This window comes from Diadema antillarum, unplaced genomic scaffold, assembly GCF_040938485.1.
Source record: "Diadema antillarum isolate AM-2024a unplaced genomic scaffold, OU_Dant_1.0 scf00000065, whole genome shotgun sequence".
NCBI lineage: Eukaryota > Metazoa > Echinodermata > Echinoidea > Diadematoida > Diadematidae > Diadema > Diadema antillarum.
Window position 1 is genome coordinate 2,241,014 of NW_027270954.1, and position 23,927 is coordinate 2,264,940.

Sequence of the window (23,927 nt, forward strand, 5' to 3'; positions counted from 1 at the left end):
TAGAATTGCCAAAATCACGAAGATTCTTCAGGCATGTCATATCGCCCTGTAAAGGGTCCGGCATGATTTCAGTTTCTTTTCCTCTTATCTTATATGATTTTTATTACGATTTAAACGTTTATCTGCGAGGACAGATAGAATGAAGGGTAATGCAAGACTGAGTCGTCGCGTGCCCTAAAGCAATGTGCCAGCTTGCTTACGCATTATCACAGCATTAGAATCCGAACAGAACAAGGCATTTCCTCCGAAAGGATTATACCAATTAATTCAAAGTGAGAATTCGTAATCGACTGCCTCAGGTATAGGCTCTTTTTTTTAATCAAGATCAAGTAAAAGTCCAGTATTCTATGGAGCTTGATTAAGCAAACAAGTCAAGTCCGTCTTAAATATCTGAACTGATAATCGCGCCTCCAGATTTGATATAATAACATATTGGATATTGCATAGGACCTACATTAGAAGTATTGTAATCACGCTGCTTCTAGAGTTTCTATATTACCTTGCAGTGAGGTTTGCAATGAACAAAAAATTTCTCCCTACATTTAATACTTCTGCAGGATCGATTTCTATTATCGTTCGCATAGGGAAACTTGCCTATTTCTGCCATAAAAGCCTTTAGGGAAAGTGGTATAGATATATCAGGCATGCTAGGAAAATGAGAAAAATTCTGAGAATTTTTCCGTTTCTTTTTCAATAAATCATTTTATCACGAGAAAAAAAAAATCCTACTGATATTCTACTGATGAAAAAATCATTTCTCTCTTACTTTTAGTCTATATTTTCCTCATTGGTTACGGTCATGAGGAGCAAAGAAAGGAATACCATTTACCCGAGTTTTATGAGAATCCACTTCCTCTTAAACCTAGGTTCACAGATCATTGCAGCTGCAGTGCTTCTGACACTTTTTGAGACTATGTTTTGCTTTCCTTCTCCAAGTCACTTTCTTTAATTGAATTTATTATTTACTTGCACACATTTTGCTTTTGAAGTCAAAACAAAATAGAATTGCATTGTTGCAGAGAAAGCATATGGCTTGACAGGACTGACGGCCTCATGAGGAATAGGTTTCCCTTTCAAACAAGGTAGATTTTGATGTGATATTCTAAGTGTTCTGGACTGTCAAATGATAATTATTATCATTATCATTATTCACAATATTCATAAAGCCCTTATTCCATTAAAATGTCTCTATACAAGCGCTGAGAAGAAAGAAGAAGGTAAAGTTTAGAATGGTCATAAATTGTTGAATAAAACAATCACGAGCTCCTGGAGTATACATGCACAGATATGAGTCTGTTGAACGAACAGATAACTGTTGAATATGGATTTGTATTTTTCTGTTGATGCAGTTTCTTTTATGCATTAAGGTAGATTATTTCACAGGATTGGGTATTGGTATATAGGAGGACCTATAAAGAGTAATTTATTGTAAGTTCTGGGAGGGTAAATATTCTGTTATTAGCTGTTGAAGGTAGCTCAGGCAATGTTTCTCAAACAATGGTTGAAAGTAAACAAAAGAAAAGAAAGTTGAATAGCATAATGATCTAGGTGGTCAACATATTCAGGTGGCGTTTCACTTCTTTCTTTTTTTTTTTGGGGGGGGGGGGTAATGAAATGCTATCGTCAAGATTTTAGACGTATAGCACATTCATACTACAAACGGACGAACAACAGGGGCGGATCCAAGAATTCATTAAAGGGGAGGGGGAAAAATATTTTTTGTACCACTTACGGCGGGGGTCAATCAGCTGACAAGTATAAAAAATAAAGCTTTTTAACAAAAACAGGAAAACGAAATAAAAAATAGCCCCCCCCCCCCACTCCGATCCGACACTGAACAAAATTGACGTCAGGACCACAAGATTTTCTAAGGAAAGATGGCGCCAGAACCGTTGTACCTCACCTGCCCATATGCATACATTGATGATTAGCGCAGCTCTTGTTGTTCTCGTCTTGAGTGACTGGAGAGGGCGTACTATCGCTTTGTACCGATCCACACTCATGGCAGTTAATGTAAGACAAGTAGCTTGGGCCGTAACCTGAACGATCGGAGGCAGGGGGAAAAAGCGAGAAATAAGCATAAGTCAATATCAAATTGCGTCAGGTTGACTACCTAACAAGCCTGCAGTTTAGCAAAGATCAAGTTTTGCGTTACTCAGCACTCTCTCCCACGATATACATCTCTCCTGTCTCTTCCCATCTCTCTCTCTCTCTCTCTCTCTCTTTCTCTTCTCTCCTTTCTATGTTTATCTCTTTATCCCGCTCTCTCTCACTCACTCGCCTATCGTATCATGTTTCTCTATTCTCGTCTGATTTCTTGGCATTCTTTCATCTCTCATAACATTTGAATTCCAGTTATTATTTCCATGTCAGTGGTACGTGTACTATAGAATGTTCCCTTCATCACCCTGCTATCTACACTCGAGAACGTGTCGAGTTAATTGACGTTTAGTTTTAATTGTAGCTTTGGTTTTACTCCATATTGACATCATCCTCGTTGGCCTAATCCATTAGAAATATTATCTGAACAGGAAGATGAAATAAATCCATGTGAGCATGCAAATTTTCTACTTTGCATAAAAGATGACAACGTTTCTTCACATAATCTCACTCTTATCCACTGTAGGAAAATTTTTTGAAAAAGCAGTCCATTCGCAACTCCTCAGTTACTTAGATGAAGGCGAGCTGTTGACGGAACGCCAATCGGGATTTAGACCCAGTCACTCAACCACAACGTGTTTAACAGAAATCAGTGATTTTTTATCTGACAACCTTGACAAAGGCAACGTGATTGGGGCAGTCTTTCTAGACTTAAAAAAGGCCTTCGATGTCATACCCCACGACCTCCTTTTGCTGAAATTGTCCTACTTCGGCATAGACAAAACTGAACTTAAGTGGTTTGAATCTTACGTAATAGGGAGAGAGCAGTGCGTTTCTTTTAGAGGCAAGAGATCCGATTTTCTCCCCGTTCAAACAGGAGTCCCACAGGGTTCAATACTAGGGCCATTACTCTTTTGTATGTTCATCAATGATGTTCCTAACTTAAACTTTAGTCCTTGGACTAAAGTATCTCTTTATGCAGACGACACGGCAATATTTCACCCAGGACGTGATGCCTACAAAGTACAGGAACAACTACAAGCAGACACTCTACTCCTCAGTAAATGGTTTTCAGATAATGGTATGATTGTTAATTTAGAAAAAACGAAAGTCATGTCATTCAGACCTCGCCGAGGAAAACAAAGACATTCTTTTCAAATTTGTATGAATGACAGGCCTTTGGAAACTGTCACGAGACTCAAACACTTAGGGGTAATCTTTGAACAAACTCTTGACTGGTCTCCCCACATAGATGAAGTAGTCATGAAAATTTCTCGTTCTATTGTGTGTATACGAAGAATCAAATCGTGTTTGACACGTAAAATCATGAATCAGTTGTATTTTTCTTTTATACTTCCGCATATTGATTACTGTTGCGCTGTATGGGGGTCACTAACAAAGACAAATTTGAAAAGATTGCAACGCTGTCAAAATAAATATGCTCGTGTAGTATTGAATGGAGGTTATTACATGTCAGCGCAAGCTCTTACTCATGCTTTCAAATGGCAGTCAATTGAACAAAGAATTCAATATCATTACTGTGTCCTGGTGTACAAATTGTTACATAATTTAGCCCCACCGTATATAGTTAAACTTGTGACCAAACGCCCTACTACTTATACCACTCGATATGCTCTTTCTTGCCAATTACATATACCCAAACCTAGAACCGAATATAAGAAATGCTCCTTCACTTATGCTGCAAGCAAATCATTTAATGAGTTACCCATTTTTATTCAAACAGCCTCCTCATTGCAAACATTTAAGAATCGTGTACGTCAACACCAATTGCTCATTTGATACGAACCCTTTACACTAGCTACGAATTATGATGATATCTATTTTCTCCACTCGTTTTATGTTCTTTCTTATGTGTTTTATGTTCTCACGAACCGATTGTTCTTTAGCTGTATCATATCTATGTTTGTTTTGTTCTTGTCTTTTATTGTGTGCACATGTAATGTAATGTAGTATCAACGCAGGGCTCCCTTGTAAAGCAGGCCTTTGTGGCACTGAATGGGACTACCCTGCTTTTAAAGAAGACTTTATAAATAAAATAAATAAATAAAATACAGTGTCCCATACTTCGCAAAATGTAGATGACAACGTTTCTTCACATTATCGTCTACGGTGTGCCAGCGGGAATGTCCATTCTAGAGTTTAAACAACTATTAATATTAGTTTAGAGGTCCCATTTGGATATTTAACACTTACTGACAGTTAACAGATTCTTCTAGGGAGAACTCTCCATGTTATACCGCAGCGAGACACACGGATTCACACATGTTTTCCTGCATCTAGTTCTTAGCTCATAAAGAAGTGACTTAGTGCTGTCCACTTCAAAGACCGGTGCTGTGACATTTGGGCTGTAATACGAAGAATCGAGATTATCCATTCAAACGCCATTGGATGTTGCTCTGATGACTTGAGCTTTATTATAACTGATTTATCACACTCCAGCTGGAGAGAAAAAAAGAAAGCAAATAAAGCGTGTATGAACACAAAAAATAACGTGTTGAGAGGGAGCTGGGGAATTACGTCCTGGCAGGAAATTAAACGAGACACCACGGCGGACCTCATCAACACTGATCAAAGAGGGAAAAGTTGACCCTGGGGGTGCACGTCCGCTAATATTGGCGCGGCGATCCGTGATGGACGTGGCTGGAGCAATCAGCCCGCGGCGGATTTACTGGGGATTTGCGCGCGGACATTGATCGTACCCCTATTACCGCACCGGCTCGTCGAGAAGTTCGCCGAGGACTACATTCCACCTGTCCTAACGTGCTAGTCGCTGCTGATTAGAACTCGAAAAGCCGTCTTCCGAAACGTAGGATGCCCTTATACTATAGACAACGTAGATTGTAAGAATCACTCATTGATGGCACTGCTACTTTAGACAAGGAGAGCGCTTCGAATTAGTTGTGGCGTTGCTAGGGTAAATGAACAATACGCTTGAGGTGCTAAAGCAGATGTTACTGATTGTTTTCATTGTATATCACGGAGTAGAAAGCATTCAGGAAGAGACATTCAGGATCAAATGAATGATTCGATTGAAACAGGTACTGTGGATATTTAGAAGCAACTCAGGGGATTTTGTTGTCTAAACTATATCTCCACTGGACTATCGGGATTTTCGGTACATCTTCATCGGTATTTTTTATCTAGGCCCAATCTAATTTAGTTTGATTAATTCGACATGACAGCAGGGCCTCGTACCAAGTCATTTTTCTCCTCTATGTGCGCAAGTGGGCCTTTTCTTTTTGTTTGTGCCGTTCTGGCTAATTTAGTCTCCAAAGACGAGAGCATTCCGAGCCTGTCTCCATAAATATACATTCCTCGTCTAGAATTCCACCTAGCGCTCACTTTTTGCACGCTATACGCCGATGCATCGTTCGTCTTTGGCTACGGCCGTATGGAGTAGTCTGTCACTGCGCACACACTGTCTTATCCACACAGATTATAAACATCAATCTTGGCATGGTTGGTTGGCATCACTCGAATGCATGGACTTCTTGGACACTTCCATTAAGCTGCCTCCAACGCACATCAATCGTCAACCCATAATGTGGAAATATGGAACGTGACTCTATCGCAGACAATCAGAGTGCCGTGTCTACTACGTGCATGGCACGCGATTCTTACTCTACAATCGTGGAGCGATTTAAAGCTAATTCCCCTAAATTTTGCTCAAAAATGTGAAAGATACATGTACGTTGAATTGAATTTTCAATCAACAGAACTAGACGACCCCAAACGAAAGCGCAGATGAAGTCGGTGGTAGAACTTTAATTTACATTATAGATTAAAAGAGCAATGTTTGATTGAGATTTGTCTAGTATGTTTGGTACTTGTTATCAAGTACAGTTTGTACCTACCACTAGTTATACTTTGAGAATATCAATAAATCTCGACATTTCCGGGTGGTGACGTATTTTTCGCCATTTTTTTGTCTGAAGTGATGTTCATACCAATGTTCTACAGTTGCCTTTAATGTAAGTCTTTTATTTCTTGCTGTTTTGGAGATAGAGGAAAAAACCCTGCAAAATGAATTCCTAGAAACTTTTCTCGGCCATTTAAGACCATTTTCAATTCCAGGAAGAAGAATTACAGGAAGAAAATAAAAAAGAAGAACTTTTTGATAGAGAAAACACGAATATATTCACACTCATTAAAAAGATAGACAGCAGCAACTTTTATGCTTCAGCTTGCATCATGCTTAATTCTCTTATTTTCCACCCCTTGTTTGGTCAACTGATTTGAACACTTGCCTGGAGAGAGTGATATGTTGGCGAAAGTGACATCCCAAGAAACTGTTTTACTCCTGAAGATTACTTCCTTTTCTGATTCAGATATTTTATATGACGTGTGGGACGTAACAAAAGTACCATTGGCAATGGGTTATTGGCAGCAATGAACTACAAAACGTGTTCTTTGTCTCATTAGATCTAATAATGTGTGGAGTTCGTGCGTGATTCGGAGTGGCGTGCCGTGGTTATTGTTTCTCACATAACACTAAAGCGTGCGTAAGGTTAATCCAACGAAAAGTCACCTTCGTGTGAAAATCTCTTTGGTGTTAATAGAGCGATCAGTGTGGGCGGGGTAAACCATTATTGTAAGTCACGTGACAGTGACCCACGTTCTTGATGGCAGACAACAGGGGTGAAGATCTCCATATTAGGACCTACCTTGTTTGTTTTCGGGCATCTTTTTCTTTTTTTTTCAGTTCGTGAACATGTGCCAAAAAAACACAAGAGAAGAAACGCCTATTATTGATATAAAGATAAACCACGGGAACAGAGAAAAATAATTTTACATCAATAACACAGAAGCTTTTTTTCTTATATTGCCGAATTTGTTTTTGCTCACGAACTGCAAAAAAAAAAAGATGTTAAGCAAATAGCCGAAATGGATATAATAGAAGTACTATAGGAGAAAAATTGATGGCGACAATGACCTTTGAAGATCCGAAAATTTCCTAGCCATTAGATTTTGTATTTTTGTTTTTGTCTTTGTCTTGTCTTGTCTCGTTATGTGCTTGTTTGTTTGTTTGTTTGATTGATTGATTATATGAATCTGTTTGTCACAAGTGTATTTTTATCTTGCTGTGGCCGCTATCTCGATTTTTTTTTGTATATCAATAAAAAGGCTAGCACATTTGACTAAACAGCAATTTCCAAAATAATAAGATGATTCTGACGTATATGAGATTGTGTGTGTCATGCGGTGTTGCTGCAAGCAGTCTGTGTTCTGCCACGCACATTCCCAGTAACGTATTACGTTCCGTAAAGAAAAAAAAAATGAATCAAGTGTTCTACAAGTCGTGAACACACGATCCGTATCAATAAACATGTATTCGGGCTATCATTGTAAACATCTGTGCTAGCAAAAAGTCAACTTCTATTCTCTCTCTCTCTCTCCCTCCCTCTTTCTCTGAGGTTTTTTCCCTGTTTGTCTTTGTGTACAATGATTTCCTAGAGATTCTGCTTCCATATTTGAGGATTCAATTGAGCCCAGTTGCTCACTTAAGGCACGGAGCCAGTATCAACATAAGGACGCTATTCTAGACACACTGATATCTTATGAAGATATAAACATAGCAGATGTATTTAAAGAACTTTGGAGGGTTTTTATAGCTAGTGAAGCTTCAAACTTATGGAAATATCCCTAGAAGGCTCGCATGCAAGATAAGGAGGGGTGGATGATTATCTTTCTTGTTTGTTTGTTTTTTGTGTAACCAAATTTTTGCTTTTTATACTTCTAGTCTATTTACACTTCATTATAACCCTGTCTAGTCTTTAAGTTCATTTTTGTTGTTACCCAATGCTTTTTTGCAGATATATGATATATTCTTCGTTCTGCTCTTTATTTGTCTACGCATATTTAACAATTCACGAGTAAGCGCACCATATAGACGTAATTAAGAAATTGAGATAATGGATAGATTATGAAATGCAACAAATAAAATAATTAAAACAAGTGAAATACGAGGATCTACGTAGAACCGTTCATTTTTATTTATTCATTTTTTTTTTTGTTAGGCGAATAATAGATTTTTTTTGGGGGGGGGCAATTGCAAAGAGGGACAAATTATGAAGTGGAGAAATCCACGCGTGGAAATATAGAAAGGAAACAAAATCAAAAAGAAAGAGTTATGAATGTCATTAATAGTATCAATGTTGAATACTAAACTGCATAATATTATGATCGGTGAGCTCACCCGTGTAAAGATACCAATACGTTATCTACGTGCTATGTTTAAGTTATGAATCCCATCATATCTATTTTTTCTGTATATACTTTTGGCCTGAATTTATGTAATATGATCAAATATACAACTTCCCAGACTGTATGGTTCTAATGGCGCGGTTTATCAATAATGGAGCAGAACCCCCACCTCAAATCAAATAAAAAAGAACAGAAACCGCCTACAGTCAAACACTGCCCACAGCTGCTGCTTACAAGTGGCTATTAATTTTTGTTTTGAGTTTTACGTGATTGCGAACCAAAGAACGGCGCTTATACTTCTTGGTACAATATTTTCAACATTGCTTTCTGGAGCGTAAGAACACCCAGATATACTCAAGCTTGGAAAGGTTATTGGGTCACTATAACGATATAATCTTTCTGTGTATATACCGTAAATCATCTTGCTATAATAAACCACCGAAATTGCTTATTTAGACAATGTTGTCTCTGAGTAAAACTGTGTGGCTTATGGCATGAAGAGTACCATTTTAAGATGTACAGCGTAGTTTGTTTTGTTTTAATTGTTTGTAAGTTTGTTTGTTGTTTATTTGTTTGTTTGTTTGTTTGTTTGTTTGACAGTTTTAGTTTGTTTTGACAAGGTTTAGGGAAAACACTTTGCCTTAGAAAACGTAATCCTATGTATTCTTCTTCATGCTTCAAAGCAATACTGGAAGCCAAATAAATTTGCTAAATACCATACCCGCAAAACAAACGAACAAACTGCAGCAGATATATATATATATATATATATATATATATATATATACTATACATATAGATTATATATATTTCGGAAAGAATCATTTTCCTTGATGTATGATGAATACTTCACTAGAAATTCTCTGGTCAAAGAGCCTGTACTATATAGAATACTGTAGTCTTGGAAATATTCAGTTAAAATTTACGCATTGTGTAACAATCGATTGATGTGATGGAGGAAAGTAACAAAAGTTTCTCATCTTTATTTCCTCTAAGCAACATTTTGGTATTCATGCGGTAGGTGAACTTGTGTTATTTTCCTGTTCTTTTCCAGTTCTCGACGTCTCGATTCTGTCAACCTGTATGTATGATACTTACAGTGTGTTAACAAGCGTCTTGTCGCATTTTAACCTTCCCGGGGGTAATGACTATGCCATATTTAAGAGCTGCATGCCTCCTCCGATTTTTCGCAGCAAGGACAAATTATGTTATATGACACCTAATAAGCCTAACGTCGTACAAGGTGCATTAGAAATTGTACCCGTTGGTGCGTCGGTGCATTCCAAGAGGCGTTTAATGCGAATGAGCATGTGTGTGCGCGCTCGTAATGCACTTGTCTCAAAATACACACGCGAATGTGTGTCGATTGGTACATGACTGGGATGGTGACGTACGCACGGCACGGCGAAACGCTCGTGGTAGTGTTTTAAAGAAGATCTATAAGGGCACATTGGGGGTGTGTGGGGAAAGGGTTGACCTAATTACTTCCACTGTAGCGCTGAGATTCGAGGCATTTATGGTGAAACGTGATATGATTGTGTGGGGAGGGCCGACCGGGGACACATCAACTGTGTCCCGACTTGCCTCACTGTTTTAGTTTACCAGGCGACACTGAGAAAAATCAGATAATTAGGACCGGTAACAATTTCTGGCAACCTGGGAACCTATCAAGGGGTGCCTGCCAGACATAGACTGATGCATAAGGGAAGGGAGAGAGGATTCTGTCTGACTTAGCTGGCGGGATAACTGGCGATATTATAGAAGTGCTCGCGAATAATCGTCTTCCGACGAAGATTGATTGATAGATATAAAGGATGCTGATCCTACAGGCACTGTGCTCAGTGGAATTGTTTATTCGGCGGGAGATGAAGAGCACGCAAGAGATGCCGTGTGGGTGAATGTGTTTTAACTCAAACAATGGCATGTTCACACATTTTATGAATTCCCAGTTGCAAGAAGGTTCGCGCAGAAAAGTGTAGCTAAGTGCGGATTACGAAAAACATCGTTTAACATTTTGGTAGCACAATTTTAATAATCGTCCGCCTATAGTGAACGAGCCGTGCGATGATATCCAAAATGCATGAAAAAAAGGTACTCCAGCAGACTAGCATTTGAAATTTATGACGTCACTATCAACAGATCTAGGAACGTGGTTCACCAAGCTAATACATCGTTTATTGAATGGCTTCTTCGAATACGACGAACTATTGTTTTGCATGTCGGTGGCATGTTATGTTCAATTTGTTAAAAAAAAAACATATCCCGTTTACTTACACACCTGCTTTGATTTTGCTCTTGTCTTTCATAACTTATCATTTTCACAATATCATAGACTCATATAGCATGTAGTACCAGACAGCAACAGTGCCTTTAATTGATAATTTCTATATATTTTCTTGGGACCAATGTAGGCCTAGAAGCTTTACTGCAGCGCCTTAGGGTAGGAATTCCGTGAAACAGGACATTTAAGTGGAACATAATTTTTCCCCCATGATTCTTTCAGAGTGAATGTATGGTATATTAAATTTCATAACGTTAGAAAGTCATGCAACACCCCCATTTTAAAAAGGAATCAAATTCCCATCATCACTCTCTCTTCTATGGAATGTGATAATAATATGAAATTATGCCTTTGTAGAATATAGTGTATATATATATATATATATATATATATATATAATCATAATCACGTATGGATATCATATATTATATATATATATATATATATATATATACATATATATATACACCATAATCATAATCATGTATGGATATCATATATCATATACATGTATATAATAGATACATAATATTGCTATAATCATACATACAAGATAGGGAGGAAGAAAGTCATATTAGTTTTACCTTTATTCAAATGTGACATGGGGTGAAATGGATGGCCATCCATCTTTACTCACCTCACAATACAACACAGTCTCTGTCTCTCCATCCGTCTCTCCCTCTCTCTCTCTTTCTCTCCATGTATATATATATATATATATATATATATATATATATAAACATGTTGAGAATTCACGTATTGGCTCCACAAAGAAATGAAGATATGAATTGGTAATGCACTTTTGGGCAATAAAGAATGAGTTAAAACTTTTGCTTTGCTTTGATACCGTCATTGTCAAGACTCCTGAAGAAGGCGAATAAGGGTCGAATAAACTCATTCTTTATTGGCCAAAAATGCATTACCAGTTTATTTCTTCATTTATATATATATATATATATATATATATATATATATATATATATATATACATATATGTATATATATATATATATATATATATATATATATATATACACGTGATAAAAACCGAAAATGAAAACGCTTAATCCAGCCATGAAAGTGCGTGTTTAAAGAAACACCAAACGGGTAAAAGAAGTTGCATTCTTCATCAGCGACCAGGATGCGATATCGATGTTCAACTTTGAGATCCATTTCGGAAGCAGACATACACACAAGGTCATCGAACTGTGAATAAACATGACTGCCTCCAGTCACCGAGAGAGCGTGGTTTGAAACACAGATGACCAAGATTTGATCTCGTAACCATGGTAACGAAGGATAAACTTCACGAGTTCATCAACTCGAGCGACAGTGTAAATACAAAAAAGCAAATTAAACACGATGTCTCCGGGGTTTTTATTTCTTCAGACTTTTACCAGCAGATTAAGACCGCTTTCGAAAACATGAGCAGCCGTGAGTTAATTGGATGTATCGTTGTCCCAATTCTATGCGGATGCAAGTAACAAGAGGGGAGAATGCAACTTATCAAAGTCGATGCATTCCATTTGCTTTGCATTGCAACGTCATTTTCTGGTTTCCCGGAATGTCGACATTGTTAAGGCAGAAGACTTTCCTCTCTCAGGCAAGGCATTCAAGGCATTGTTAGTGAAGTTGAAAGTATGTGGAAAAAAGGAAGTGTGAAACATTACCCTCCAATCTCTGCAGATGACATGGATCTCATTCAGGCAAGTTTGGATCTGAGTACAGCAAAAGGGCTGTAAGATAAAGTACATCTTGATGACGTGCTTTACTTTGCTACAGTAATAGCGCAAGGGATAACTGCGTACTATCATGGCGCCAGAAGCTTTCATTTTGCACAAGGAAGGAGATAATGAATTGTCCACTTCCCGAGACAAACAAACAAACAAACAAACAAACAAACAAACAAACAAAAGTCAGAATTATGATGTTGAGAGCGAAAAGGACAAATGCACTCATTGGCAGGAGATCTTCGATGCCCAGTCGCCAACCTCAAAAGCTATTTGTCGAAACGAAAGCCCAATGTTCCTGGATGTGGCAGAGGCCAAAGGAAAGGGTTAGTGACGAAGAAGTGGTATGGCATGCCAGTGCACCGCTGGGCAAAACCATGTCGGTAACCATGACTAGAATGCTCAGTGAAAAAGCTGGGTGCTCAAAGTTACACACCAACCATTCTCACTGAGTGACCTCTGTAACACTCCTTGACCATACTGGGTATGCATGCAGGGACGCTAAGACTGTTACAAGTCATCCCTCGGAAACTCCCACCCAAAACGTTGTCAGTACCAGTGAGGAGATGAAAAAGAAAAGGGCGGACACAATATCCGCAAATGTCAATGCTGGCATGGTTGATCAGGATGTACCATTTTATGGTGATGTTTTGGAAAATAATGCAAACAGCAATGCTCCTCAACCTTCAACAACAAACACTGGTGACCCCTTCATTGACGACAAGGACCTTCTGATCTTCACGGACAGTCAACTAGAAAGAGTGATGAATGAACTTCCAAATGCTGTTGCGAGACATCACCAACAATGTAGGCACAGATGCAACACCAGGTTACTGCATGAATATGGACATGGTGAACAGTTCATGTTCAGCCACAATGCCACTTCGATGCCTGTGCTGTGAACATAATACAACATCTCAAAATAATGAAACTCTTGGTATGTTTGAAATGTGTAAATAGTTACTCTTCATTTGTATGGAAATTTTGGACACTGGAGAAAACTTCTTTGACGAGTTGGAATTATCTGTTGGATTTCATTTTGTTGGATACCATCTCTTGAGATTTCATCTCATTTGCATCAACGTTACAGGCCGGAAGGTGAGTAAATCCCATTTACTTTGCTGTTACTCTTAAAATTCATTGGGAGGGATATAAAACAAATACATCAGGCCATTGTTCGAGGCACCTGTTGAAACGTTGTGCCTTCGGTGACTTCAAAAGTACTATTTTCTTCGGGACTGCGCCCCTCAGAAAATAGTAGCATTGAAGTCACCTCACGCACATTGCTTCAACCAAAACCTCTAAGGCATAGTGTATCTGTACAACACACACACATACATTCATACATACACACACACATACATACATGTCATTACGTATATTCACCTGCATCATGAAGAAGACGAATTTGCACATAAATCGGCCGAAGATCCAGGAGGGAATTGCGATAATGACCGCCGTAAATGGCGCGCAGCATATCAGGAAGGACACGTCTGTGAACGCCAAATTGACGATGTAGTAATTGGTCACTGTCTTCATCTGGCCATGGCGAATGATCACGTAGATGACGAGGAAGTTGCCCAGGACGCCGATCAGGGTGATCAGGAAGATGATCGTCGGGACGAGCCAGTTTCCGATGGAGATCGAACGATCGGCAGTGTTCGATACATCATTCAGATCGGTCTGGGCTGTTATGAGTAGATCGGTTGTCGGGTACGGTATCGTCAGGTTTTCGAGCTGATAATCAAACATGATGCGTGTGAAATCACGTCCCTGCATTGTATAGAAGACAATATTGGTCTTTAGAATAATACACATGTACATGAGTTGGTCAAACTAGCGATTGATAACCGCAACGCTTGTATAAACACCCACCATATATTGAAAGGAACGAGGCTCTGTTCATCTATGTTCCTATGTCCGATCGACATTGAAATTACGTTTTCTGCTACTCGCTCAAAGATGTAATGATGTAAAGATTGCATGCAAATCGACGCTGTGTTCATATGGCTCAACCATAACGCTAATCTACAAATAATCATTTCTACTGAAATACACAACAGCCTCACGCACATTGAATGATTCCTAGGGTTCAAATATGTATGTAGCTCACTCTGTACCTTTTTCCCATTCGTGTCTCGCAAGAAAAAACAAATAAAATACGCGTAATTGATTTTGTTTTTGTATGGTTTCAACAAAATATCTCTTAAAATAGTCAAGATCACGTCTTTAGACTTATGTTATGAACCAGCCGCTGCTTTGCCTTTCTCTTTTCGACGCCATCGACCGCTTAATCCAGCATCACTATAACTTTAGAGTTCAAATGCGAGGTACTTCATCTCCACTTTCTTCCACTTCGGCAAAGTCTACATGCCTTGAAATTGGACTTGACTGACTTCACATCAAATCAAGATGCCGCTTGAATACACTTGCAATTTTCATTCGTAATAAGTTTTGCATCGTCAAATTCCCTCAAGCACTTCCTCTGAGAATGAATGTCTCGTCCTGAGAAATGAATAGACAGGGATTTTTCTCTCGAGATTGTATCCAACTATCCACGCAACAGGGTGACTGAATAGGCCACCAATTGCATTAGCATTCAGTGAAAGTGTATTTCTGCATTTTTTGGCAGCCTTAGGTGATACTTGAGAGTAATTGAACGAAAACATGGCCGACATTCAGGCGTGTCCTCTGGGAAAGGAAAATCCACCAAAGAATGATTCTCAGTAGACAGAAAATGATTGCCGAATCGCTGAGGTATGATTACCACGAACAGCGATGTCATTTATTCATTTACCTTAAAAATCATAAGCCTTTCAACAGATATGTCTAGACCTTCATAAAAGCAAAGACGAATTCAGATTCAGATAAACCTTTCAACAGATATGTCTAGACCTTCATTAAAGCAAAGACGAATTTAAATTCAGATAAACCTTTCAACAGATATGTCTAGACATCCATAAAAGCAAAGACGAATTCAGATTCTCTTAATGCAAGACTGCTGAGATTCAAGGACCCATTTGAAAATCAGCCCTAACTTTGGCTAAAAGGGCAATCCTTCCCATGAGTGGAGAATGGATGAATAAAAATAGAATGCTGTTATAGTCATTGAGTGATTAGCAGTTACCTCGGCTTTCAATATCAAAAGGAAGAAAGTTATCTTCGTCATTATGAAGCCTACTTTTTCTTCAAAACAGCATGATGATTCAATTTAGATATGAAAACTCTAATGTAAAAATGGCAATACAATCAGCAATTTACCACGAGACTGAGCGCCACACACTCAAGGTCAACCCAAGAAGAAGGGCATCGAACGATGATTCATTTGCTTTCTCGTTTACATCCTGGAGGGGCTTACACCCCCCCCCCCCCCGCACCCCCATACACACACTCTCTCTATCTCCTTCTTCGTCTATTACCATGGACTTAGGGTCCATGGTCTAACTTAGCACACGTGTTGGTGCATGGTATCTGCCGGGGCACATTATACAAAGTTATATTTCTCTTCGTCTATCCCTGCACACGCGTGGGTGCATACACCAGCCTGCCTTCAGGGCAGAAATACACAATCAATCGCCAAAGCACATGATAAAGAAAATATATATATATATAAATGTTGCATCCTCTGTTTCTGTTCACGAATTTATTCTTTTTTTCTACTTATTCCGTGACTTCGTTTTTTGTTCAACAGATCAACAGTTTTGAGTTTATTTGTTTGTGTGTGTGTTCGCTCGTTTGTTTGTTGTTGTTGTTGTTGTTGTTATAAATCAATGCTTTTTTTGATTACATCCTGGAAACCAACGGTTACTCCGATATGATTTTGGTGAGAAGATATTAAAGATATGTTTAAGACATCAAATACCGTGAAATAATGAATAGCATGGATTTGTTCAAAGTCATAACCGAACAAATCATATCATTTGTGGAGTCAATGAACTGAATTACAATGACTAAGGAGAATTTTGTCACAAAATAAAAAGATAACAGTAAAATCACAGATGCAGGCATACTGTTAAATTTCGAAGCTCTTTTGAGACAGTTTTATCTTCTGTAGTATCTTCTGATGCAAAGATTCGATGACGGCAATAGTGGCTACTTCTATGTACCTGTCATTTTTGCTCCAATCATTCCTGGAATATCAATCGCGGAACCACGATATTTTCTCTATGGATGGAGTGAGTATTATGTCGGACCAACGAATACCTACCAAGTTATTGCTGTATCATGTGCTCCTCGTCTGAAAATAAAGTGATATGCACTTTCTCTCCCTCTTCTTCTCTCGCTCTTTCTATATCTTTCTGTCGATCTGTCTGTCTTTCTCCCTGTCTGTCCGTCTGTCTCTATCACACACACACACACACACACACACGCACACACACACATACATACACACACAGTGCTTTATTACACGCACAAGTTTGGAAAGCACACACTCTCTCTTCTGGTAAAGACACTTGTTGAGGAAGTCGAGTCTATTTTGGTTTTTCACTGAAGAGCCCTGAAAGCCTGATCGTCTTGACTGACTGCAATCTGCGTCTATCCCTCTCCCAACATTCTGCGTAGATTGTCGCCATTAGCGTTTCGCCTCCATGCGTTCCAACGAATGCGATGTCACACAAAGCAGTACATTGGCTTCTTCTTTTTTTTTTTTTTTTGGGGGGGGGGGGTCATACAAACGTCGGAACTCGTTAATAATCACGGTTGCAATTCACTTTTGTGGACGTGTTTAGAGTTGCGGTGTGTTCATACCGCCACTAAATTGAGTCTCCTTCCCGAAAGCTCGATTGCAAACGGTTCTCCATCTACCTGTACCGCAGCTGCTGTGCCACAAATTCCATGACCTGCCAATCAGCTACGCAACTCGATTCTCGATACGCTAACATGCAAGAGTAGGCAGGTATTTGCATTCAACATGGCGGAAGAGAAGACAACTTCTAGCTGCGTACTGCTCCATCTCATCAATCGTGTATGAAAGGTCAAACCGCTCAAACTACATACGCGCACCCAGAAAAACTCGGTTGGAAAACATTTACCAGTTAGGGTCAACTAGTGGCTGAACCTGATTTAAAAAAAAAAAAATCTGGGAGGGATGTCATTACAAGATTTTATTTTCAGACAGACAAATGTAACTCAATTAGCATGACAGTGTTCTGAGTGCGTTTATAAACGAGTTCTTTTGAAAGATATTTCTGTCCATGTGCTCAAGGACGCATGTTTACATGATAAAGGTATGTAACGCAGTTCTAAGTTGTTTCCCAATCTCAGTAAATCCACTTTTGCATAAAAAAGAATTCCATTGGCTAAGCTGCAGCAGTCCAGAGCCATGATAACTTTCTTTTCTCTTTCTTTTGTTTTTTCCTCATTTAGCTTATATTGGAGAAGATGCAACATCATCCATCGCTCCACGGAAAAACTTTTTCTTTGTTCTTGTTTCTTCGAAATCACGACTCCGAAGTAAGGCTCCAGCCATTTTCTCGGTCTTATGTTCACTCCTTGTTCACGGTTGATTACTTGTACATCGTGCTTGTTTTGATGTAGCCGCTACGTCATTGCTAGCGCACAAACTACCCCCAGGGCCGAAGCGCTCAATTTCGTGACAACTTACAATGATAATCAATGTTGACAGGTTACTTTATTTCATCATCCAGCGGGTAAAGGTCAGGGTCTATCTACAATATTGATCTGTGCTTGGGGGAAGAAACAAGTCGTACAGGCTGTTCAATCTGCACAAACTCCGTGACAACTGTCAAGCCACACGGGCAGTGCGAGACCACATTGAAACTTTCTTGGTTTGTTCACTTCCATCACATGAATTTCTCACGTTTTGTCTGCATCATATTGTTTATGTCAGTACTCAATCAATATTTGTGTACTCCAGTATGTTAATAGAATCATTTCGTTTTCTGGCATTGTTGACATTGATTCTGAGTCTTTGTTTGTTTGGTTTTTTTTAATTTATAATTTACATTTACATCACATTTTCTATAGTGTTTTGATCACTCATTTGCTTTTTTCTATGGTATTATTAATGCTTGTTTTCATGTTTCACAGTCATGTCGTATTGCTAAATCCACATCGGTGACGATTCGACCGCGTTATGAAGTTCTTTGCTGATGTGGAAACGTGCTACAGTCCCTTGTCGAAATGCAAATCTTCTTATGGGGTCTAGGGCAATTACCCCGGACCTTTCCCCTGGCCCTAATCCTAATCCTAATCCTAATCCTGCACCTAATCCTAACCCTAACCATAACTCTCTACCTTAAACCTAACCCTAACCCTAAATCTTTGCTCTAATCTTACCACTAACCAATATTTAGCTGGGGGGTAATTGTCGGGGGGGGGGGGGGTAGTTGCCTGGATACGCTTCTTATGAATATGCATTACAGTCATAACAAACAAATGCCTGGTAGGAAATCTCAGTGTCGCCTGCAAGAGGTCCGAATAAAGACTTCGTTACAAGTAAATGTGCCCTATACTTATGCAGTTTCTTATCATTGCGTCTGTGTAGCTTGTTTCGGGTGTATGGTGAGGGATGTTGTGCACTCGTTTTGGAAGTCATCCCTTTCTCTCACCCCCCCCCCCCTTTCGTGGTAAGGCCTAATTCTTCCTTACCCTCAATGAGCCAACCACCTCTCGCAGTCAGAGTCTCGCTAATGACGTCAGAGATGACTATACAAGGAAAAATACTCGACTTGTCCAAGTGTTACAAGTGTTACTGTGTTCTCTACGTTCAGCCACTGTCTACAACCTCCACCTGTAGTCACATATTACATTTTATTGAAGAAGCTGTGTATATTAATCACTCTTATTTTCTGCATGTGCAAGTCGTGAAAACTTTACACAGCGACGGCCTTTGTCGTGAATGGGGGCAAACTATATATGAAGAAAAGAGTACACTTTATGAATTTCATATTCCAGTAGTGATTGCCAATACATCGAAACTGCCCTAATATATTCACCTCTACTTTTGAAGGAAAAACGTAGTTCTCTCATATGCCTGATGAACTATGGACTTTTGCTCTTGTATGAACTCTCATGCATAGGAAATGTATGAAAAAAAAACCGCCTTGAAAACACGATTTCAGTTAGGTCACTCGGGGGTAACGACGAAATGACGAAATATATAACCAAAAAGGCTCGTCAAAAGTACTGCAATCTCATCTCGAGCATATACCCGATCGGGGTTGCTTCCTCTCTTTTGATAGGCCCTATCGATAATCGGCAAATCGTGCCACAGCAGTAACACCGATCTTTCACGCTTGAGTGAATCGCATATAGCATGTTGGACAAAACGATCACGAGGGCACGAGCGATAATCACACAATGCTCTACCTATACCCATCACTAGAATGGGGAGGGCGCTTACGAGGAATACAAGTTGTATGCATACAATCAGATTTATTTCACACTTTTGATCTCTAAATACTCCAAAACAACTCATCATCCTGGCGAATCGCATCAGTCAGATAAATTTCCTGGTAGACTCATTGTATTGGAAGCAAATTTTCAAATGATGGCAGATAATTTTGAGCCCTTCTGAGAACTATATGATTTGGCTTTAAACTATCGCGCTCTCTTCTGCCATTGACATCACTGCCCCCTCGGTGCAGTAATGCTCCTTCAGCCCCTTCTGTCGTCGCACGAGTGCAGCATTGCGGGTGTTGTACAACATCTGTAAAACTATAGTGCTACAATTATCTTCAAGTTTTTCGAGAATAGGTGTGTCAAAGGCACATGAGTGCGCGCCAAGGTTTGCCCTCTAAAGTTTAATACAGAATCTCTAAGACAAATACTTCGTTTTCACGATAGGTTCATGAAAATTCATGAATGACATGCGGTGAGTTATGCCATCCATCGTGCAGCCTTTTCTTCAATACATTTTGTTTGATTTTTCTATTTTAATCCGAGGTCTGTGCAACTTATCCGTTTGTTTTTGTTTTTTACTAACATCCCATCGTGACCTCATTTTACCATTCGAGGACTTTAGAGTCATCTCACAACCAATAGTCTGCTGGCGTCGGGTGACCTAAACAACAGCGATGCGTGACTTTAAACCCTCAAGTGGCGGGATTGAGATAGAGGAACACCCAGATGACTTACTTTGATCACGGAAGAAGAGAGCGACTAGCATCAAGGGAAACCCTTGACTGTGCACCCAATAATCCGTATCTTCATGATTCTTTGTTTTTATTCAGAAGAGCTGGATAACTTCAGGGCATTTTATCAAAATACACCCCGTTAATGTATTAGCTTCCGTTACAGCGAAGTGCCTTATATTCCTCTTCAGTTAGTCTACTTCCGTTCTGTTTTGTTGTAGTTGTTATGGTGTTTTAATATGGGGGCTGCTTTTTTTAGGGGGAGGGAGGGCTTGTCTCTTGAAATAAAATAGAAACAGTTATACTGGGTAGCATTGTTTGTCGACTGTGTTGGTCCGCCAAAAAGGTTTTCTTGATGATTGCATTGAGGTCATAATTAACGAAATTAATGTCATACTTTTATACCCATTATAAATTATGCAGCAACATCAAGAATTGACGATGAAAAAAAAATGAAATCCAATGCAATAAAAATTGAGGGAAGTGGAATGAAACGAAGTGAAATGAAATGAAATGAAAAAAAAATACAAAAGACAAGAAAAGGAAAGAAAATGAAATGAAATGGAATGGAATGAAGGTTGCGTTCGTAGCTTCCAGGCACCTCCCTGCTCTGACCGACCGACACGTTCTACCGAAGCCACTTCCCTGCTCTACCGTAACAACGAGAGAACGTTATCACGGATGCATTTGAAGGGCACGTGACACTACTTTCTAGTCGAGTAATCAAGCTTCACGTATCACTTGCGTTCACTTTATACATATATGACTAGTGTCTTGTCAACCCTTGGAGTGCTTAGTTCACCAAAAGAGCACGTTCGACGGATTGAATCTTTGGCAGCTGCGGTGAAGGAATGGGAAGTTGTAGGGAAGTTCATGCGCAGTCACATGCTGCTGTACGTCGGTGTTTCGTCGTGGGCTCACAAGGGGGGTAATCGGAAACATTCACAAGGTACCCGGCTGTACACAAACTTTGACTTGGACCGCCTGACAAATAACCAGTCAATAATATGCAAGAGATCCACAGTATTCATTGACATCGCGCTATTTTACACCCTTTTAGATCTGGCTGCACTAGATAGCGCAATATCAGAATGAACAGAGTGGTTTCTTTTAAAAGTTTCTTTCAAATCAGTCAGGGAATTATGGACTCTCGAAGTGAAAGCAACAAAAGTGGAAGATGAAACTCCGCATGTCCGTATCGTCTTACGTGCATCTATCGCCTGTCACCAACCCAGTCGCCAAACAAAGAGTTACCCAGTTTCTTGGGGAAATTTTAAGTCAACGCAGACAGGAAGCTTTTTTTTTTCTTGAATGAAAAAGAAGTGATAGTATCCTTCTATAGCTGGCACAATCTCTCAAGGAAGTGGTCGGACAATGAGCTGATAAACGCATTGAGCATTGTAAGGTACAGGAGAATAATTGACGGATGTCCCATCCCCAAAGACGTTAATTAGAGTATACGGTTTTATTACGTTAATAGTACAAATACTATTCTACTATTAGATCTGGAATAGAAATGTGACACGTAGGTTCTCTCACCTAAACAAAAAATATGGCCCTCTGCGTGAAGAAAAACATGTAAGATTGTCAAAGTGTAGGACATGCGGGCACGAAGGACTTTCCTTTTCAGAAAATTTCCAACTAGTGACCTGCTTGAATTCAGGTTCAATGGTTTCTACTCTTCAAACTTATTGAAACATAAAGAATTGTGACATCGCAACAAAACTCTAAGGCATACAAGAGGCACGAGGGGCATATCAGAAATTTTCCCGCAAGTGACATTGCTTGAATTCCGTTACAGTGGTATCTAGTTCTCAGTATCATAGACATAATCAAACAATGTGACACTGCAAAACATGTATAGGGCATACAATTGCATGCCCGAAGGATGTTTCTTTTCAGAAAAGTTCCCGCGAGTGACCCTGCTTACATTCAGTTACAGTAGTTTCCAGTTCTGAATTCATATAAGACTCATGAAGAAATGTGACATTGCCACCATTGTGGATCATGTCCAGAGACACGAGGGACTTATCTTATCAGAATATTTTCCCGCAAGTGACAATGCTCGAATTCCGTTACAGTGGTTTATACAGTTCTCAAAATCAAAGACGCATGAAACAATTTTTTATGACACTGCAAAACAGTATAGGGCATACAATAGCATGCCCGAAGGATTTTTCTTTTCAGAAAATATCCAGCGCGTGACTTTATTTGCATTCAGTTACAGCGTTTTCAGTTTTCAAAATCATGAACTCATGAAGAAAAGTGACAATGCCAGACTAGAGGGCTTACGGGGAATGAAGGATTTTTCTTTTCAGAAAATGTCCCGCGTGTGACCTTGCTTGCATTCAGTTATACAGTGATCTGGCGGTTTCCAATTCTCCAAAATCATACACTTGTGAAGAGATATGACATTACAAGACTAGAGGGCTTACGGGCGCATGAAGGATTTTTCTTTTCGGGGAAATTTCCCGCGAGTGACTTTGCTTACATTCAGTTATACAGTGGTTGGTTTCAAGTTATCAAAATCATAGCCTTATGAAGAAATGTGACATTGCAAAAGTGAACATGCTGAAGGGCATACCGGAGGCACGAGGGACTTTTCTTTTCAGAAAATTTCCGGCGAGTGACCTTGCTATAGAGCATTCAGTTATACCAGGGAGGTGAGAGGAATTTTGTCTCACCTCCCTGGTTATACAGAGGTTTAGGTTATCAAAGTTATACACAATGCTGAAGGTATCACCATTACAATGTCCCTCCCTCCCGCCCCCCTCCCCCGCCCCCTCGGGGAGGGATTAGAGGATTTGTGGCTTTTGCATATATCTCCAGATGCGTTGGCTTTTGTCTCAGCATACTGCTATTGTACAGTCTCGTCCTCGGTTTCTCCTCCTTCACTATATAATCCTTTCGAAATGCAATCTGACCACAGGAGTAAGGTCAGTGCGATAGAGTAAAAACAGAGAAGTTCCATAATGGTGAAAATGCTATATCAAAAGCAAAAGTTTTTTTGGGGGGAGGGGTGCACTAACATTCAATGTGCTTACTTTCATTCCGTCTTGTTTAATGCATTCGATATGACTTTTTCGTGATAATACTCCTCGATGGTGTTTATCGATTAAAGCAATTAACATCAGGCAATGATGTTTGCATTTGGAACTTTACTGGCATCGAGACCTGTATGCAACAAAGAGAGAGAGGGGCGGGGGTGGAGAGGGAGGTTGGGGGGGGGGGGGGGCAGCAGAGGCGGTTGTCCCGTCCTCCTATAACAGACAATAGGGAGCTTTAGATTTTCGCGACGGGGACGATCAGAGGAAAACAAGAAATGTTCTGAGCATGCGCAAAAACAAGCGTCAAGTCGATCTACTAGTTACTGTATTGACAGCTTACGTCGTCTGAGTTTTTCACTACACGTTCTCGGCTATTTTTACGTCCGGTAAATTCACGACGTAGAGAGCTTCTTCATGCACATATCATATGGGGCGCCACTTTCTTTTT

At 39.5% G+C, this 23,927-nt stretch overlaps 1 protein-coding gene across 1 annotated transcript in view; it reads right to left on the reverse strand.

Moving 5' to 3' along the window:
• LOC139716440 (G-protein coupled receptor 54-like) overlaps positions 1-14,088 on the reverse strand; it is a 49,091-nt gene extending 35,003 nt beyond the window's left edge. The window contains exons 1-2 of the mRNA XM_071627986.1: positions 13,723-14,088; positions 1,904-2,039 (exon numbers count right to left, since the gene is read on the reverse strand). Coding sequence (XP_071484087.1) covers positions 1,904-2,039; positions 13,723-14,088 — 502 coding nt within the window. The remainder of the gene's footprint in view (positions 1-1,903; positions 2,040-13,722) is intronic.
• Between the last annotated feature and the right edge of the window lie 9,839 nt (positions 14,089-23,927).